A 13355-nucleotide genomic window follows, 5' to 3' on the forward strand; every position below is an offset into this window, starting at 1 on the left:
GAGCTACTGTAAACAGGTATTATCAAATTGTTTCCTCCATCATTAGATTATAGCCAATAAAGTTCTCGGAAGACATGGAACTTTCATATTACTCTAAATGACTTGTTTGAAAAACTAATCTCCCTGATCCATTGGTGCCACCCCCCCCCCAGTTCTCCTCCTTTTTCATACATGGAGATGCACGAGCAAAGAAAAATATTAATATTTCTGTGTCTATTAAAATTAAATGAGTAGAAAAGGAATGTCATGTTTTTCCAAATGTGCATCTGGACATTGTTAAATAAACAAATACTTGGCTACACATGCACCAGATACCTGGGTGATTCATAAGGTGTTGACTCTTATCTCACCATTTTGACAGTATGTGGGTACTCAATTAGTAGAATAAGTCTAATTGGTTTCTTGTGGTCAGCTTTGGGAAGTTGTACATTTACAGTTTGAGAGAATCATGCCAAAATTGTTTATTTAAACTATTTTAGTTAATTAGCTTGATTCTAGTTACTTATATTGTTAGTACCAAATTAAGATAGTATTAGCTTAGTGAGAGGCAAATAAATGTCCTAAGTAGGGATAAGGTTGATAACTGTAATGTGAAGTGTTTAATGACTTTGTTTTGATGAAATAAACGCAACTATCTAATTCATTATTCTGTTCATAAACTTTATCAAGAATTTTAAACAACTTTCTAAGCACCTGGGAGGTGAAGACTGGGAAATTCTCACAAGTTAAATCCTGGTCTGGACTACATAATCAGTTCCAGGCCTGACACAGGCTATAAAGTGGAAGTCTTAAAGAATGAAAGAAATTTAATCAATTTTGTAATAGTTTATAAATAAATTTTAGTAATTAACTCCATGAATGAAACTTTATTCCCTATTCCAATATATTAAATGTTTCTTGATGGTCTTTTAGGGTAGTTCTTTTTTTGTTTTTTAGGGATTCTTTTCTCCCCTGGGAATTTGAGGTTGTAGTTTATTGACCTGTTTTGAACATTAAGAGTGTAGACTATTTAGCTGAACTGTGTGAGATTCTCTAGGTGGACAGTAGTTATTATGTGTCCCCCACATAGAATATCTCTCTTCATTTTGTGTCATTAAGTTAGTATCTTGGGCAAGGGAATCCCTTGCTTTTGCTTGAGAATAGAATTAGACATTTTCTTTTTTCCTGGAAGTTTGTGTTATGTAGGGTTGCTAATGTTCCTGAACAAATCCATAATTCCTTGTCTAATTTTCCAGTGGTACAAATATTATATGCTATGCATTTTTGAAGAAGTAAAAACATCCTGAGAAATGAGTATTACTATCTGTGGCTCCAAAAACCTCCTATCTGGCTACTGTCTATCCATATATGCTTAGATATCTGGCCAAGCATGAGATATTGAAAAACTTGATATCTCATCTTAAATTTAAAATATATTTTGTTTTATAATTACAAGGCCAACTTAGAAAACAACAAAAACTATCGTATTACTCTCTCATTCTTGTTCTTCTCTTAAGATTCTGTCATTAAGTTGATTATCAATAAATATGAACAAATATTTAATTCCCTGAAGTAAATTAGGTGCACTGGAAAGTATACAGATAGCATACTTGAAACATCTTCTATCTTATCATATCCAGATGTAACGAAACCTCCGAGACTTCTTAGCTACTGGGCTACTTTGTTACAAGTAGATCAACAGTAGAGATAGGCAATCTTATACTACATCAAAAGAACTTGTATAGTAGTGGGAAAACTGCTGCAAATTTATTGATTTCATTTTATTTCCCCAATCAGCTAGGAGAATCTCTAAGTCTCAGAGTGGTGCTTCATTCTGAGGCAAATGGCCTTGAGAGTCATAAGATGAAGAATCTGGTCTCAGCTGTACCACTTAGGAGCTGTCTGGCTGTTAAGTTCTCCAAACTCCAGTTTCTTTAGGCTTAAGACAAAGATGCTAGAGAAGTGATCTCCATGATTTCTTTCAGCTGATAAGTTCTATCACAACAGTGGTTTCTTCCTGGCTTAACAAGATCACGCTGAAGTTATGGAGGCACAAAGCCTATGGGATGACATATCTGCCCTTAATAATCCCCTCTGAGAGAATATTCTTGTTGGTTCCATGCTTTGGTTGTGAACCTTTTTACTACCACAGTTACTCTTCAGTCAAAGTTGAAATAGCACCGTTGGGGAGGAATCCCCACTTGCAGGTGGTCAAACACTCAGGAATGGTCTTCTGTGACACAGGCTCATATGGTAAAATAGACTTATGTGTTGCTATCTCCTTAAATGGACTTCATAGACTTCTTGTATACAAGATAAAGAGAACATAATATATATGCTGTGAATGTGCTCTTAAAAATAAGTAGTATAATAATATCTGTAATAGGTTATATTTCTCCTCTATTTTAAAAATCAAATTTTATTTATAAAGAGCCTAGAAAATAACTGTTTAGTGGAAATTTATTTAAAATATGGTAGGCATAAACAAAGCTCAGACCAGAACTCAAATTCTAACTTTAGAAGTTCTTAACTTCTCTAAGCCTGAGTTTTCTCATTGGTAAAGTGGAGACTGACATTTATTGTTATGGAAACTGTGTTGCAGTGAGTATCCAGTAGCCATTATCTCTTTTCTATTGTGGTTACTGTGGCAACAGAGATCAAATATAATATAATAAAAATATTCTTCTAGAATATTTATCAAAGCAGGGAGAAGAGTGTGCTCCCCTAATTTTTTAATCTTAATTTTCTCCCAAATAAGTTATTCTGACCTGTATGAAGCGCATTAAGATACAGCTTGCTCTATGGAATGATCTTGTTTGCAACTGTATCAATAAACTCTACTATTCAGAATGAAACAAATTATTTTTCAAAATATGATAAATACTAGATTTCGACCTTTCCCAATGCAGGGATGGCAATTTCCATGTTTCTATTTGGAAACATAGTAGTTTAGTATATAATTCAAATATGTAGTTTTGCTGGATTTTTGTTTTAAAAATCCTTGTGAAAAATTATGAAACAATGTATTTGTAACACTTGAAATCCATGTTCATGAATTAGAAAAGTTGAGATTCACATTCTAAACATGAGAATCTGAAAGAATATTTATTTTCTCCTTTGTGCCCCAAGAAATGTTTCTGCACTGTAAATTCAAAAGCACCATCATAGAATTGCTAAAACTGACCCTCTAGTCCCTACAGCATAGTCAATCAAACTGAAAAGCAATCTTTAGGCAGAGGCTTTTGATTTATATAACCAAATTTTGAAGAGAATATTCCATCATGTGACATTTAGTAATCAGAAATAAAAACTGAGTTTCAGTTTGTGAACAGTTTAAGTACTGAGTAAACTGACTATCCTTTCTCATCAAGGAGAAAATGTAGATTTTTTTTTAGAATATTCATGACATACTATCTTGCATTGTGGTGTTTTAAATAACCAAGAGGCTATCTCTTAATAGGAAAGGTTTAAGGTAGGAATTGAAAACTAGATATTATCTGGAATTTTACCTTTGCTTCATGTTTAAGATGAAGTTAGAAAAGTTATTCTTCAAATATATTAATGGCACTAGTGTTGATATAATATTTTGGTTCTAAAAGCCCACTGTGACAGAAGCTGGTACTGGAAAGATGCTTGTGAATCTTCATGAAGCACTGTCTAAGGGAATACGGAGTGAAAAATTGAGTGGAAACAACAACACGGGGTATTTTTGAATTTGTATAAACATTGCTAGTGTTCCTTGGGAAATCTTGAAATACTGCTATTGATGTTCCTAGCAAGAGTCTATAGAAGATCTCAAAGCTCTTCAGGAGAAATTCCCCTGGAGGTAATCTTGCAGTCTTCACAGATACCACTCTACTTCTGAGAAATGCTTCATCATTAAGCTGGTGGGAGAGATGCATTTAATGTCATAGTAGAAACTCTTTCCTTGGGATGACACAGTTAACCATATTTTTCTGTAAGCAACTCTTTCAACAGATAAAAAGATTGGTTCATTTTCATACAGTATGTGTAAGCATCTTTCATAATTTGCATGCCTCAATGCTGCTTTGTGATCTATAATAATGCAACATTTATATACTTCCTCTCTGGTCAGCACATCAGGGAGTTGTCCAATGGAGGAGAAAGTCCACGCTTTGATGGGATAAGGGTTCAGAATCCTTTGTCCTCAGTTGCCATGCTTACAAATTGTGCTGACAGCACAATGAAGTGACTGCAAAATAATGTCTATTTTCTTCAAAATCTGTGGTTCTCTGCACAGAAATGGGCCAATTCGGAAATCAAAGTGTTTCTTAACTACATAGAAAGAATCTTGGCAGGAGTCAATATATTCACTTTTTTTTTTCCTTTATGTACTCTCTTCTATTTCATTTAATGCTATGAAGTTAGATTGACAGTCCAGCTCTTAATTCACTGGGAAAGTTTTCTTGCTCACTCGGAGCCTCAAATTTGTAAAGCAGAATTCTGTGGAAACCTGAGGTACAAGGCCCTACAATACACAAAGCACATATCTTTGTATAATATTTCCAAAGAAGTGGAGTGGTCAGTTGGTCACCTACTCACTTAAGATGTGTACTCCAAGAAGACTTTAATTCACACACCCTGGAAGGAGTTACTGCAGGGTAGGGATTCACAGTAACTTGTTTGAGGGTTCACTACAGGAACCCTGATATATTTTCTATCTAGAAAACAACCTATCTTACAAAGACAACTAGCAAAGTAGAGATTTTAGCTCACACTTAAAAAGTGAATTGGCATTCTAAAATTGACTAGGTAAAGGATAGAGCCTAAAAAAGCCAATTTGTTCAAGATGAGCAATTTTGGTCAATAAAGATTGGTAAACTTCTCCATTTTTTCTTCTCTTAAGTGGGAGATTCCTCCCCTCTCATTAGAATATGTGATTTTATCCAGGATTAAAAAGGCAGCTATGTCCTAATGTTCATTCAATTTTAGGATAACAACAAAGGTTTCATGAATATGAAATGCTAGTTACACAAATATGAAATGGATCTGTGATGAGGATACTGGGTACATGATAAAATAGTCCCAAAAGGCATTGCACCTGAGATCTTAGCTTTCTTTCTGGAACATCAGCAAACAGTTCAAAATTAATGTAGCACACCATGCAATTTGCTATGTTGCTACACTAGCCTGATCATTTCCCCCTCATTATATAAAATCTAATTAGTTAAAGGGCAATGCAATGAAACTTTTATTTGGGGGGATTTAGAAGTATTAAAACAAAGGCGGGGGAATCAAACAGACACTGCAGCTCTGTGAAGAGAGTGAATGTGATTATTAATAACCCTTGGGTGGGTAACCGATTAACCTTGTCATTTTCCTTCTCAGCATTCAAGTTTCTACAACAAATCAGCACTGCACAGAAATATTTGGATGCTGAATGGAAAACAACTTTTACAAGGTCTCCAACTGGCATCAAATGTTCTCAAGTATGAAAACATCTCTAGGATTTCTCAACAGGCTGATGGATCCCTGCAGGTAGCATTTCCCTTGTTTAATAGTCCTGCCAATTAAATCAAATTAGAGATGAATTTTTAACTCTGTGATGAAGGCAATGCTCATTATAAAAGAAAACAGGAAAATGAGATATTTCCCTTCAGTGAATTGTTATTTCCATTTTAATAATTGGGGCATGGGGGGGGATGCCAAATAGCCCCATCACTGTTGTATGCTTTGTATACCATCTTGTCAGTCAGATGAAATTTATTTAGGAGAGTAATCTGTAGTGATGGTTGCAAACCAGCCACATCCCTATTTTGTCTTTATGGATTTCCTTTGGCATTTATTTAAAAATTCCAAGATTTTAAAATGTATTTTCTTGATGTCATATGTCATTCTCTAGAGGGTATACCTTTTGCATCTGACTCATCTGTCATCTGCCTTTGTAGGACAGTTCTTGCCAGCCTAATTATACTCTTTGTAATATATTGTTTAACATGTTTAGTCTTTGGACTGCTGGACTGAGAATTAGAAAATGCATGTTAGAAGGTAATGATTAGGTTCTCACTATAAACAAAAACACCCACAACAAAGCATCTATTAATTTGGATCATCAGCATCAACAAATGTTCACTTAGATATAATTGTGAATTATTATATGCATATCTCATATAAAGTGAGACTTGAGTGAATTGCCATCATATGAGATTATATAGAAACAATTTTCACAAGACTCAATTGGTTACAGTTCTATTTTGGGATTCATTAATTGTTGACAATACCACAAGTATTTTTTTTCAGCCATGGGTCAAAGCACATCAAAATGACTAGGTTTTAGATCAAGTGCTTTGGGAATGTTTGAGGACCCTGTTTTCTAGTAGATAGACAGCATCAGGTACAAATGACCTTAATGGGAAATTGGTTTTCTTAAATATTCTTAGCAGATGATCGGAAAGGATAGCCACGCTGTCCAGGTATTTGAATGTTAATGCTGACATTGACAATATGAGATCTATACTCAAGTCTATTAGAGCTAAATCCTCCAGCCATTGTAAAATAATGGCATATGCATGTAAACTTATGGTTACATACATCAATAGTCTACATCGATAATATACATCATTTATTTTCTACGAAATCCACTTCGATGATCAGACCCTCTTGGGTGTTTCATCTGTTACAGTGGGATCTTCCTAGGTAGCTGTTTGGATTGTATTCATTGATTCCTTCTTTACAGTGAAGAGAAAAGCCCTGGGAAGTACCCAGCCTCAGCTAAGTATCTAAGCAGCTTCCTTGTCTCTGTCTTGAACCTGGAAGCTATGTACCCATATCCTTTGCACCTTCTAGGCCTGTCCATGAATCACTTACATGTGAATTCTCCCTCTGTGGAGGGGAGAGAAATTCACCAGTACACACAACAGGCACCGTGTAAGGCCACAAAGAAGGAACTTGCTAATGCCATTAAACACACCTGGAACATACCATCGTAGTTGATGATGTTATAGTTTGACTATTTACCTTAAAAACCAGGCAACAGGCAAGCTAGTCCTTTGTGATACTGGAAGAGCACTGAATGCTCTTTCATCTTACTGATTAGAAAAACCAAAACCCAACCCAAACAAACCAAAACAAGAAAATCCCAAACACCCATTGTGCTTTCAGATGAAGAGCCAGGGGCATTCAGACTATAGAATATAATTCTGAGTCATAGACCTTTTTTTTTTTTTTCCCACAGATACTAGTGGTAAAATTTTCTCAGGTTCCTGATAATTGAGATTAGTACATTTTCCAAGGGCACAACACAGCATCCTTTCAGGTCACCACTGATTTCAAAAGGTAACTGTGCAAAACAAAATTGGAATTTCCTGATTCAGTGCATAAAAGGTCAACATCTGCTGATGCTCAGAGATGGGGGATGGGGTGGAGGCGGCCAGATGAGATGTGGAGTGAGCAGATACAGTCGGAGGTCCATGCAACACACATCTGCCTCTCGGAGCAGAAACACATGCCAGCACCAAAGAACTACTTTCCATTCATCCATTTCTGAAACTCTGGACATGCCAGATCATGAGAGCCTTTCTGGTTCCCTCTGCTCTAAAATTGCTCAAAAACAGTTGTCAAGGCCTGAAAGGAGCATTTTGAAGTACACACATAGGCAAAAGCAAGCACTAAAGCAGAAATATTAGACTGCCAGAGCTGAACGTCCTCATTGGCATGGTTGTAACCCCAATACCACTTTTGTAAGATCACAAAGACAGAGCTGCAATTGTAGATGTGTGGTAGAATGGATGCAAATGCTGCTTCTACTTACAGAGCAGCTGATTTTCATGGTAGTCAACATGTCTATCGCTTAACAGATAAGTGTCTTGGCCTGCTCACAAGTTTAAGTAAACTGAACTGATTTAGAAATTAGAAGAGCTGGCCTTGCATGTATAAGAAGTGGCAAATTTCTTTATCCAAATGATCAGAGTTATGCTTTTAGAAGGGTGTTGGGTTTGGCAATGCTTCAAATGCTGTTATTTACACTGTGAACATTATCCCTGGCACAGCTTTTATGGCACAAGCCTTTGACGAGTGACCATCATGGGAAATATTCTTCTTTCCATTTATAGTCCATAACTAAGGCTCCGTCAGTATTTTATTTCTAAATCAGTTACTCAGTTGTTGCACCAAGATTTTTTTTTGCATGGCTATAAAGGGCATGTTGTAAAAATTGTGTAAAATTATGCCCTGAAACAGTATTGTGCTGCATGTTTGAAATGAACATTTTCAGCATGGGTAAGGCTGTACTGATTCAGACATGATTTGCAGCCTGAGTCTCTTGGGGGTAGCTGGAGATGCTCAGAGCAGGGATGTTGGAAAGGATTATCCAGAGAGTAGAGGGAAGGTTTCTCTTCACTTGATTGGATATCTACTAAGAGATTTCTTTAGGGGTTTTTAGTCCTAGTCCTATACTTTGTATGTATACCCCTTCCTTACCAAAGGGAAAGCAAAGGACTCCATAATGAATGGACCACTGTAATTTAGGAGAGAGGAATGGGCATTGAGCAAGCTGATTGTATCTAATTCCTTAGGATGATTAAAGTTCATAACATCTTTCAGGCCTTCACAAAACCTACATTTTACTGCATTAAAAGATTTCCTCCCAATATTCATGGAATTTTCCTTGAATTTCAATGAACACACCCAAGGCACTCATGGAGACCCCTTCTTTGCTTCTCTCAGATACATTAGAAACCCACACTCGGTCCTATGGAGAGAGTGCCATCTTTTGCTGGTTACTAAATACAGTTAAACAGAATAGTCTATATAGATGTGAAGTGTTCAACTAAGCAACTGATTCTCTATTTAGGTAGCCTTTATGAATTCAAAGCTGTCAAGGAAACTGGCATTACATGTCTAAGGAAGAGGTGCACAAGTCACCATTTTATCTGTATTCCCAGTACACCTATGCCGACAGCCACCAGGAAATTTGAATAGCCAGATCATGTTCTATTGCATCAGAAATGGACACAAGAAAAGAGCCCTGAGGTGCTGAACAACAAAGCAAAGCTAGCCTAGATTTGGTTTGGTGATTGTTTTACTTACTACCGATACTGGAAATGCTGGGGATACCTGCAGAGGAAAAACAAAACAAAACAATAAAGAAGTGTTAGCTCTTTGCTATGTGACATCTTTGATTCATCATAAAAGTCTTACAAATGTGACACTTGGTAACTAAGATTATTAGAAATTGCTACAGAAAAATTTGCATGAAATATGTGTATATGTATTTATACACAAGTACTGGAACCATTTGCAGGTATTCACAAACTCCTCAGCTCATCGGAATTGAAAGATTAATGCTCACTTTCAATCAGTAGTGCAAGGGTGCCTGGTGACATTGAACATTTTATGCTCATTTACAATATCAATGGATTAATTCTATGTGACTCAGAGCATATTGAGCTAGGCTTTTGTTCTGACCACCTTACTGAGTAAACCCTATGTGCACCCGTGCAAATATAGCTGCATGTGCAGTAGGTCTCTCTTGATGCATTATGAGGTGCAAGCATTAACAGCTGAAAAAACATTTGACAGCTTGTTTGATTAATTTCACATAGTCAACCTTCTTATTCTTCTTTTACCTGTCAGATACATGGATTAAACCCTGTAATAGGAACTTAATTGAGCAGAATAATTCAAGAAAGCATTACACTGTTCATATTGATCATGGATTCACCAATGATTCAGCTTCTCGTTGATTCACATTTCAGAGTTTGGCCTGATGTAGTAGAAATGTGGACATTCATTTACTCTGCATCTGCATTATGAGTCTTACCAAGCAGTATAATCCTTTGACCTAATGCACAATCTCAGCAGCCAGAACATCTAGGTTCAAAGGATGATGGATGGCTCCAACTCTTAAATTCATACTAACTTTGGGGTCTTGGGAAGTTCCTTGTGATCTCAGTGTTCACTTAGTTTTTCGTTGTGAGTATTATTATATAAATTGATAGATGGAAATCATGAAGGCTGTTATTTCATAAGTAATATTCTTGCATTAGTTACTCTTACTGTCTTAGTTTACTCCTAGAGCAGCTCTGTGATAGATGTTGCTGATTAAATACTAGAGATTTACCTCTTGACATAAGCTTATGGTTGCTGTATTGGTGACAATGAGATGAGGATCCTGCTGTCCTCTGGAGTGTTCTGCATTGCTACTATTCACTAGTTAGGTGATTTTTGGCCATTTCAAGTCCGTCTATGAAGGTGCCTACCATATCTACTTCAGTGGGTTGTTGTGAGGACTGAACGAGATAACCCTGAAGAAGGCTTAACATAGAATATGCAGGCAGTAAGTAGGAGATGCTAATGAGTTGGTCAAACATGTTCTTCACAGGTAGGAACTGTAAGAATTGTTAAGCTTCAGGCTGGAGAGATGGCTCAGTGGTTAAGAGCACTTGACTGCTCTTCCAGAGGTCCTGAGTTCAATTCCCAGCAACCACATGGTGGCTCACAACCATCTGTAATGAGATCTGGTGCCCTCTTCTGGTGTGTCTGAAGAGAACTACAATGTACTCATATACAATAAATAAATAAATAAATAAATAAATAAATAAATCTTTTTAAAAATTGTTAAGCTTCTATTTTAGCACTAATCTTCAAGCAACTGCCTTCTGCTTAACTGAACTGATCACTGTACCTTTCTTTGAGACATCTAGCTTTGGGTGCTTTTAAATAAAGTTAATTTTTCTGCGTCCATGTGAGAAAGGGGAGAATAAGGGGTAAAGGATTGTTATGATGTATGGAAAATACTGGAAAAGGGAAAGATAGAAACTCCCTTTAGTCTGAACATGTACAGGGCAGAGTTCAATGTAAGGTACCTTCTTCTATTCCTTTCCATCCTACTTTTTATTTATTTTTATTCTTTTTTTGGTTTTTCAAGACAGGGTTTCTCTGTGTAGCCCTGGCTGTCCTGGAACTCACTCTGTAGATCAGGCTGGCCTCCAACTCAGAAATCTGCCTGCCTCTGCCTTCCAAGTGCTGGGATTAAAGAAAGGCATGCGCCACCACTGCCTGATACATCCTACTTTTTAAAAAAAAATTAAACAATATTTGTTAGATATTTTCTATATTTACAATTCAAATGCTATCCTGAAAGTCCTCTATCCCTCCCCCTGCCATGCTCCCCAACCCACCCACTCCCACTTCCTGGCTCTGGCATTCCCCATGTACTGGGACATATAATCTTTGCCAGAACGAGGGCCTCTCCTCCCAAGGATGGTCGATTATGCCACCTTCTGCCTCATATGCAGCTTTAAAACAGGGTTTCTCACTCAGTTTGAATCTAACAGTTTGGCTGGGCAGGTTTGCCAATGAGCCTATGTAATCTGGCTGTCTTCTCACTGCCCTCAGCACTAGGTTTTATAAGCATGTACCACTGGACAAGTCTTGTTTGGATACTGGGGATCTGAACTCAGATTCTCATGGTTGTGTTTGAGCAAGTACCTTACCCACTGAGCCATGTCCTCAGTCCCTAAATGCTTATAGTTTATAATACTCCAGCTTAATTACTGATCTCTGTTCAATCAAAATTGGCAAACTAAATTTCCATATTTCAACTATCTCCTATGAACTGAATTTTAAGAGAAGTGTGATTTCTGCAAAGGACAGCTAGACTCAAAGCCCAAAAGTTGAGTCAACTGTCTTTACTGCAATGTGACATTGCCTTGGTACTGAATCTCTCTCTCTTTTTTTTCCTTCCTTCAGTTTTGCAAATTCCCTACTGGGTGAGGCGCGATGGCAGCATCATAATTTCAGCATCAATTGCAGAGGCTCAGAGTTTCCTCATGATTGAAAACTCTTCTCTCATGCAAGGCACTGCTTGCCTGTTGCAATCCATCAAAGAGAATGGAAGTTAAGATAGCAGGGAGAGACTCTTCATGTGTTTTCAAACTTCCACGGAGGCAGAGAGCCATGCATAAATGCAAGGTGAACTGCTCAGGGAGTTCCACCAGACACAATAATAAACAAGCTTGCACGGCAGCCTACTGCACTGCTTGCCGCTGTAGAATGCTTCAGAAAGATGCAAAAGTGGTTCTGTTCCTCTGGGGGCCTCGAGTGCAGGAGAGCCCAGTCCATTCCAAGTCCACACACGGTGCCAACTGTGACTATTCTGAGATTCTATTTTCCTCATGAAGATGCTATTACCTAACACTGGATGCTTAGAATTCAGGCTCTTCTTCACTCTGTGCGATGTGGTTTTTTGAGGTACTGCCAGATGACTCACTCTTTATTCCATGTCTGTAAAAATGGTAATTGCTCAGAAAAGATTTTTAAACTGCTCATTTGAATAAGGAGTTTTGAAATTGAATATATCTGAGCACCAAGGGATGCCCATTAATTCATTTCAAAATGTTATTTTCTCCTAATGGTTCCTATTTTAATGTCAAAAGTTCCTTGCTTTGGGTTGTCTGCAGAGAACTGAAGAACTTAGAAAACCCACTACATCCACTAGAAAGGCAGTATGTAAACCATGAGAAATGCTTTAAGAACTCAAGAAAATGATGCAGGATGGGCTAGAACTGGCAAGTAAGGTGTCTTCAGGCTCCATAAAATTGAACCAAAGGATCTGATCCCATTCTACAATGGCCACTGCAACCATGAATGCTGGCATGACTAAGATTATGCTTGGGGCTAAGATATGTGTCTAGGCACATATTGGCAGTTTTCTTTTTCTTTGTTTGCTACATGTAAACTGATAACTTTTGCCTACAGAACATTTCTACCTTTGAAACTGAGCTCATGAGCATTTTCTTCCCTTCTTTCTCCATACTCCTGATGTTGGCTGGTCTTGTCATGGTCACGATCTCATAGCTTTTTGTACAGGTTTCCATGATGGATTTTTCTTTCCTGTGATTCAGCTGTGTTTCTCTGAGAGCACCGAGGGAGCAAGACAACTTCCCTTTCCCTTTTTGTGTCTCTCATATTGTGTTGGGACAATGTAGTATACAGTGATGTTTCACTAAGTACCAATTGGTCCTGGGGATTGGATGTGTGGTTTCACACCTGCTTGGTTAGTGCTTGGCACAGGGATGTATTTACAGTCTTCTTTGTACTTCGTGGTTGTGATAAGGTCTCATTAAGTTGTCCAGTCTACCCTATAATCCTCTCTATACTCCTGGACGACCTTTATGATTCTCCTGCCTCAGCTTTCCAAATGGCTGGGATTAAAGTTCTGATTGGAAGAAGTCTCAAAAAGTTGGTAAAAGTTTGAGATCTTAAAGGACTTAAGACATCATCTATTCAGCCTTTCCTTTCACAGACTGGCCTAAGGAGCCGCAGGCACCCAAGCTGACCCCTTTATATGCAGTGCTGGAGCTTGTGACTCCCAGCCCCTGTCTGAGCAGTGTAAACTCATCCTGAGAGAGGCA

The 13355-nt window shown here is 37.6% G+C and overlaps 1 protein-coding gene across 4 annotated transcripts in view; it reads right to left on the reverse strand.

Annotated features, from left to right (window-relative positions):
• Ntng1 (netrin G1) overlaps nt 1–13355 on the reverse strand; it is a 345729-nt gene that overhangs the window by 67025 nt on the left and 265349 nt on the right. For all 4 annotated transcript variants that reach the window (XR_003836247.1, XR_003836246.1, XM_021157555.1 and 1 more), the window contains exon 5: nt 9028–9054. Coding sequence is in view for 2 of the 4 variants with exons in the window: in XM_021157555.1 (XP_021013214.1) it covers nt 9028–9054 (27 nt within the window). In the remaining 2 variants the exon portion in view is untranslated. The remainder of the gene's footprint in view (nt 1–9027; nt 9055–13355) is intronic.

The sequence above is a fragment of the Mus caroli genome, chromosome 3 (assembly GCF_900094665.2).
Source record: "Mus caroli chromosome 3, CAROLI_EIJ_v1.1, whole genome shotgun sequence".
NCBI classification, from domain to species: Eukaryota; Metazoa; Chordata; class Mammalia; order Rodentia; family Muridae; genus Mus; species Mus caroli.